General features: G+C 53.0%; 1 protein-coding gene across 1 annotated transcript; it reads right to left on the bottom strand.

Annotated features, from left to right (window-relative positions):
• Positions 1-2,453: 2,453 nt before the first annotated feature.
• On the bottom strand, positions 2,454-5,156 carry LRATD1 (LRAT domain containing 1). Its single transcript, XM_035109826.3, has 2 exons — positions 4,503-5,156; positions 2,454-3,812 (listed from the first exon to the last, which is right to left on the bottom strand). The coding sequence occupies exon 2, from the start codon at positions 3,773-3,775 to the stop codon at positions 2,888-2,890; it is 888 nt and encodes a 295-aa protein (XP_034965717.3). The 5' UTR covers positions 3,776-3,812; positions 4,503-5,156; the 3' UTR covers positions 2,454-2,887.
• Between the last annotated feature and the right edge of the window lie 2,330 nt (positions 5,157-7,486).

Genomic DNA, 7,486 nt, shown 5'->3' with positions numbered 1-7,486 from the left:
CTGTGCATCAAGTACTACAGTACATATTTTTCTTTAGAGAATGGATCTGGCCTCCAGAAAAGCAGGCAAGTCACCAGCTCTCAACTCCTGACACTCAACAGAAAAAGGTCAGTGCTAAATGTTGCAGAGGGCAGCATTAGTGTACAGGGAACACTGCAGAAGCAAGACCTGCAGGATTATCCACACAGGGAACTAACAAACTGTGCAGAGGGACTGCAACCGTGCATTGCAGTCCTATGCATGTTGATTCAGTGGCCCCACTGTGTTCAATGGGGCTTAGTCACAGGAAAGGGCATATAGGCTTGCGAAAAGTATTTTAACACCCTCACTTTCAATGATGAGAGGGAGGCATCAACATTTATGCAGAATCCCATCATCACAAAACCAGTTGCAGTTTAAGGCCCTGGGTACATCAATATTGTAAAAAGTCGCACACAAACCCCCTGCAATGTGTACATCTGTGGAAACTTTGTTCCCTTGCCCAAATCTATGCCGCTTTGTTTCATTTCTCACTTGATTATGGGCTCTCTCTTTTAGGGTACCATCCAAGGCTCAAATCCTATGCACACTTATCTAGGAGCAAGTCCCATTGGGGCTTCCTTCTAGTAGACATGTCTAGGATTGCACTGTGAACCTTGCTTCTATTGAAACTGTGGGTGATGGTTAAAACTAGATTACCTGCAGGCTCTTTCCATCCCATAGTTGACCTGTGGGTCAAGTTTGCTAAGAGTTCTAACCTAACCACATCTGGGAAGCATGGCATTGGCTATCCCTGTTGGAGAGGGGGAAGGCATGCAAGGACCTCAATATAGAAACCCTTTAGACTCCCTGAAGGCCACCTATAGTTTCAGAACATAAAAATGGCCCCGCTGGATAGAGTCAAAAGCCCATCTAATCTAGAAATCTGTTCTTACAGTGGCCAGTCAGAAGCATATGGGATGTCAACATGCAGGATATGACCACAGTAGCAATCTCTCAATTTACAATTACCAACATCTGGTGTTCTGAGGCACCTTGTCTCCAACCCTGAAGGTGGACCATTGAGAGCCAGTGTGGTGCACTGGTCAGAGCGCTGGACTAGGATCTGGGAGGTAAAGGTAAAGGGACCCCAGACCATTAGGTCCAGTCGTGACCGACTCTGGGGTTGTGGCGCTCATCTCGCGTTATTGGCCGAGGGAGCCGACATACAGCTTCCAGGTCATGTGGCCAGCATGACAAAGATACCTGGTGAGCCAGAGCAGCACATAGAAACGCTGTTTACCTTCCCACTGTAGCGGTACCTACCCAGGGTATTTATCTACTTGCACTTTGAGGCGCTTTCGAACTGCTAGGTTGGCAGGAGCTGGGACTGAGCAACGGGAGCTCACCCCGTCACAGGGATTCGAACCACCGATCTTCTGATCGGCAAGCCCTAAGCTCTGTAGTTTAACCCACAGTGCCACCCGCGTCCCTAGGATCTGGGAGACCAGGGTTCAAATCCCCACTCACTGGGTGACCTTGGGCCAGTCACTGTCTCTCCGCCTAACTAATCTCAGAGTTGTTGTGGGGATTAAGGGATTAGGGAGAGAACCACTCACACAACTTTCAGCTTCTTGTGGGCAATAAAGAAACAATAATAGCCTTGTTCTTCATTAAAGCATCCTCCCACAGCCTCTTCAAACCAGTAAGTGGAATGGGGTGGATCCTAAAAAGGTAAAGGCATTGAGCTGGTTTCTCTCTGCTCCTCTTCCTTCCCTGTAAGTGTAGCACTGGTTGGATGGCTGGCCACCAAGGAAGAGCTACAGCTTTCAGCATGAAACTCAACCCTCGCTCCTTCCTTGCTTGGTCCAATAATCTGACACAGAATGACACCCTTGAAGATCATATTAATTAAACTGGAGTAAATAGCACCACTTGGCTCTGTACTCTCACAGTCATTAATACAAATTAGAATCTCTACTTCACCCATGAGCATCCACTAAAAGCAGGAAAGGAAGGGTTGAATTACACCCCCCTTTTAAAAACAAAACACCAATAACTATAGGGTGGTTGACGGTGTTAAAGAGGGTTGAACAAAGGTTAAATAGCAAGTCTCACTGAGTTTGAATCCAGGCTTAGTCACAGATGATTTGAGCACAGGATGACAGCCATATAGTACATATTTGCATATGCTTACTCAGAAGTAAGTCCCACTGTGTTTAATGAGACTATGCACACTTCAGAGCAAATCCCAGGGAGCTCAGTGGGGGTTTACTCCTGAGTAAACGCACCATGCCCAGAACCACTGTTAAATCACCTTGGAGGGGAAAAACACACACACCTTGAGTCAACCCTCAAACCCTAGGAAATCAGTAAGATAACCAAGGACTCTAGCATCTGCTTATCAGTAAAATAAATATATATAAAAAATCTCAGCCACCCTTCTCACTCATGGATTAAAGTCATGAACGCTTTTTTAAAAAGGGGGAGAAAAATCAATTTGAAATTTTATTAAGCACACTGGGAGCTATGATCAACATCGATAGCCAGGAGTGACTTTGTCCGCATACTTTTGCTAACTGCATCGCTCCTCCCTCCCACCGCCCGGCCGCTTTTCTGCCGCCCGCATCCTCGTCTTCGATAGATATCACTAGTGTGATCCTGTTAGTCGGAGGCGAACCGAGGACTGGCCAATGAGAGCGGGAGGAGCGGCGCTGGTTTCGCTTGGAATGTTGCCATGGTTTTTCCCCTCGATGGAACAGAACGGAAAGGGAAAGTGGGGCGGGGGGTAGCGAGAGAGAAAGAGGGCGGCCACCCACGTGGCGGGGTAACGAGTCCGGGTGGTGCACGCCGGCTGGACCAGAGCTGGCCTCTCCCTTCTGTGATCCCCACCCACCCAGGCGCCCCTCAGCAAGGCGGGCGCCCCTTTTCACTCTTTGCCATCCACGATGGCCAGCTCTTTGATCACTCTCAGTTTGCCGCTGGCGTCGATCCTGCGCTTCTCCCTGATTAGGTCCTCGAGGCTCTGGAAGCGCAACGTGTGCACCTGGTTGTCGGCCAGGTGGATCTTGAGATAGTACTGCTGCTCCCGGGGCTGGGAGCCCGAGGGCGGCGGGAGCTCGCCGCCGGCTTTGAACTCCCGTTTGCCGAAGCGGCACCAGGCGGCGAAGCTCTCCGAGTTCGTCCAGCAGATCTCTTGGCTCTTTAAGCCCAGGTGACCGCAGGCGTTCTGCACCACCAGCTCCGCCACCAGGGGGCGGTAGCGGTACCAGCTACTCACCACCCGGCCCACGTTGCCAGCGGCCGCCTCGTACAAGCTGTCCTGGCGAATCTGGCCCTGGTGCAAGTGGATGATTTGCCCGCTGCCCACATAGACTGCCCAGTGTGGCGGAGGAGGAGGGTGGTCGGACGGCCCCAGGTACAGCAGCTCCAGCAGGTCGCCCGGCTTGCACAAGGCAGGCAGGGCCGCCACCGGGTAGACGCTCAAATCCCCAGCCTGGGGGTCTCCGCTCACCTTGGAGAAGATGCATTCCTGGCCGCGGAAGGCGGAGAATTGGGTCTCGCTCAGCACCAGCTGCGGAGGGTGGTGGTGGTGGTGGGGATGGTGGTGGTGGGTGGGGGTCTCTTGGACCGGGCTACTGGAGCCTTTCACGCTGTACTTGTCCGGCTGCCCTCCTCGCTCGTCCAGGTCCTCTTCTTCATCCGAGAAGAAGTAAGCCACCCCGACGCGCAGCTCGTCCTTCTCGATGCCAGAGGGGTCCCCGGTCGGCAACTCGCTGTAATTCAGGTGCGTGATGCGATCCAGTTGATTTCCCATCAATGACAGGGCGAGGCGAGAGCAAGAATCGCCGGATCTGAGCGAGCGAGAGATAGGGAGAGGGAAAGAGAGGAGTGAGAAAGAGTCCGCGCAATCAGCCCGCGCAGCAAAACGACAGGCGCGCACGCCGAAAGGGATCAGGCGGGGTCGCTTCTCCTCCACGCCTCGGCTTCGTCTAGGAGAGACGCCGCTCCCTTTCTCTCGCTTCTCTTTTCCCTAACACACCCACCCGCCTGCCTGCTTCAGACGCTGCAGGCCTCTCGGAGCGCGCACGAGCCGCTCCCGGTCCCCCCACGGGGTGGCTCGCAGCAGCTACCCCGCTGCCTGGGCTACCCCGCAGCCTCCAGCGGCGCGCACGTTCCTACGGGTCTCCGCGGCGGTGCGCAAAGGCAACGCTGCTCGGGACAACGATGGCAGGAGGAGGAAAGCCAGGCTCGGAGTTTCTCCCCTTTGTCTCCGGCGCTACTTCCCCGCCTCTTGCTTCTCTCCTCCGAAGCGACTCCTCTGAGGGAGCTTGGCAGCCTCCGCGCTTCCAGCTGCAACAATGTGCCGCTCTCCGGAGCGGGAGAGGCAGTGGCGCTGCCCTTTCCCCCTTGACTCCCTGACCCCAAGCGATGCCTCGGCCGTGACCTTCCGAAACAGCTTAGCCCCGAAGGGGCGGCTGCTGGGGAGAAAAAGAAAAGAAAAAAAGAAATCCGTCCGTCTGCGGTGCTCGCCCTCTGCGTACCCGGAATCGCCCAGATCCTGCCAAAGCCCCCGAACTCCTTTAAAGTCCTCTGGTCGCCATGGGGGCTGCCGCTGCGGACGACGAGGAGTCGCGCCAGGTCTTCCTCCTCCTGGGCACCCGCCGTCCAAGGGTCCCGACTGGCATGCGCGCCCGCTCTCCCTCCTGCGCCCTTTCCCCTGCCCGGTCCTTCTCGGCTCTGGTCTCCCTCCGGCAGCACCGGCGAGTCTAAAGTAGCAGCTGCTCCGGATACTAAGGCCCGCCCTTGGCCGTGTTCATTGGCTGCTATGCTCCGCGCGTGGAAAAGTCGAGCCATCCTCCGGAGTGTCAATCATCCACGCGGCAAGGGTGGGATGCCAGACGCCCGCCGTCTGCTCGCCTTCTGCAGCAGCAGCAGCAGCAAAGCCCACGGCTGCCCGCCTGGATCTTTGCGCGCCCGGCTAGGGAGGTGAGGGGCTGGCGGGCCTAGTGGTGGCAGCGGCGTGTGGCAAGCCGTTTGTGCTGAGAAGGGAAGCCCCAGCCTCCGCCCCGCCCCCCTCGCCCCTACGCGGTATCCTACTAAATAATGGATCTGCGCAATGTCACGACTTGCAGAAGCTTGGTTATCAGCCGTTGTGATTTTCCTGCCTCTTTATAATCGATGCTTAGATTTGGGGAATGGAGGATCTTTTTCTAGGAAACACCTGACACAAAAACTCAAACCCTCAACCAGCTGTTAAATCAGCAAAGGGAAAGCTAATTCCGTATGTGCGTTTGCCAGAATGTGTACAGTAAATTTAAATGAATGCATCTTTGGGAGGCAGTAGGAGTTTATTGCCCCCATGAGAAAAGCTGTTGGGGGCCTCCTAGAAAGTGTGTCAGAGGTTAGGGGGTTGTAAGCCCCAATTGCTGCAGAGACAGCATCCTGGTGCCAGTTCGTCATATGAATGTGAGAACCCGACAATAAGGGTTATAACCCTGGTACATCTCATGCCATTGCAGAATTCTGTTGGTGTACCCATTGCACATTACTTCTGCTATTTGTGCTGTATTCACAGTTTTCTGAGAATAAACCATGGAGATTGGGGGTCACAGTTTTGCCCCATTGAATGAGACAGGGTTGACATATATTTGCTCAGTTACTGTGGGGAAATAGTATCTCTGAGGAAGGGAACAGTGGCACTGAGCCCTAGCATATACTAGCTTCCTCATTCACTTCTGCAGAGAGTCTTCTTGGGCAACCATAGCTTAGTGTGGGTGCCCATGCTTTGTTTGCTGAAAGCTCCAGGTTCCCTCCATGGAATCTCCAGAGATGGGGAATACTCCTATCTGAAACCTACAGAGTCACTGCCAGTCAGAGTAGGTAATGCTGAGCTGGAGGCACCAGTGATCTGCCTCTGTAGGAAGCCATCTCACTTTTGCTGATCCTTTGGCCTGAACTTTCAGTCCTCACCTGAACCAAAGTTGCATCTGCACACATCCAGCCTCCGCTGTCCTTCACCGTCGCTTCCCTGCTTGTTTGTCTCTGCTTGCTCGCCACCATATTTCTGTTGTAAGCTTCTTTGGGCAGGGACCATTTCGCACCAGGTACATTGGTTGCACAACAACAACAACAAAAACGGTATCAACGTGTGCCCATCCGCTGGGCCTGTAAGGGATCTCTGCATTACGCCATGTGCTTTGTGGAACGGCCTTGAAGAGGTGAAAGGAATGTAAGTGAGGTGATTCCCATGTCAGTGGACTGCCTGTGGCTGCGATCTTCACACCGCTTTCTTTGGATCCCTCCCTCCCTTTGAAACAGATTAAGCTTCCCTATGGGGGCAGGTTCTTTGAGAACCTCAACATGTGCGGTGCCTCGTTTTGCAATTAGTTCCATGTGTCAATTGTTCTCTCTCGTGGCTTTCAGTGGATGGAATGCCTTTGTATGTACTGCTGGCATCTCATCAGGCACTTGCTTCATTTAGATTACTCTTTTAATTAACTCCAGAACGCAAGCGCTGTCGGTTCTTCCCTGGCACCCAGAGCTACCAAATAAACAGGCTGCGTTTCAGTGTTAGAGAGGTTCAAGGTGCGTGCCTATCGCCGCTGAGACAAATGGGCTGCTTAGCCCTTAGATTTTGGCTCGCGCGCGGCCCTCGTTCTCCTCCCATCCCACTGAGCGACTGTTTACTTGGCTTCCCAACTGCAGCCGCCTTTCCAAGATGAGGCACCCACGGGCTGCTAATTAAAAGCAGTGCTCTTGTAACCCTAGAAAGAACATCTGACGACAATAGAAGGACACATTCTGACTGCTATCTGCTTGTTCTGTTTAGATCACAAAGAAGGAATGAGGAGGAGTATACAAAACAGTGGTGACTTGCCCAGCCTGCCACTACCCAGCTAATGCCTAACCCTAAGCATGGAATAAATGGAACAAAGAGAGATCCAGCATATGCCCAAGTTCCCCATTCACTTCAATGGAATATTGTTTCAAGTTAGTGGCAACCCTGCACCCATTTCTTCTGGAGAAAGCTCTATTGGGTTGTAGCCAATGTTGGTTATACTCAGAGTAAACATATTGCTGGGATAGCTCAGTCAGTACCACATGAGACTCTTAATCTCAGGGTCGTGGGTTCGAGCCCCACATTGGGCAAAAGAGTCCAGCGTTGCAGGGGGTTGGACTAGTTGACAGCCATGGACAGAGAGTCCTTTCAGAGGGTGGTGAAGATGGCACACGATATCGTGGGTTGGCCCCTGAGTCCGCTAGATGTTATCGCAGGAGACTGTTGCCTTAGAAGAGTAAGGAACATTCTCAGGGATAACTAACACTCTGGCCAGCACCTTCTTAATCTCCTGCCCTCGGGCAGGAGATATAGAAGCATGATAAGCCGCACCAACAGATTAAAGAACAATTTTTACCCATGGGCCATGAGGCTGCTGAATGGAAGACAGCAATATTGCAGCTAATGTTCGGGGTTGGTGGTCCTACGACAGCACACAGAGTGTAACAAGGACTGAGAGATGGGGGG

Source organism: Zootoca vivipara, chromosome 3, assembly GCF_965207765.1.
Source record: "Zootoca vivipara chromosome 3, rZooViv2.hap1.1, whole genome shotgun sequence".
Taxonomy (NCBI): Eukaryota; Metazoa; Chordata; class Lepidosauria; order Squamata; family Lacertidae; genus Zootoca; species Zootoca vivipara.
Note: the sequence above shows the minus strand (reverse complement) of the source record. Positions and strands in the feature narration are given on the sequence as shown.

Excerpts from the sequence above, each read along its gene's own strand:
- LRATD1 (XM_035109826.3), bottom strand. The coding sequence starts at position 3,775 with ATGGGAAATCAACTGGATCGCATCACGCACCTGAATTACAGCGAGTTG.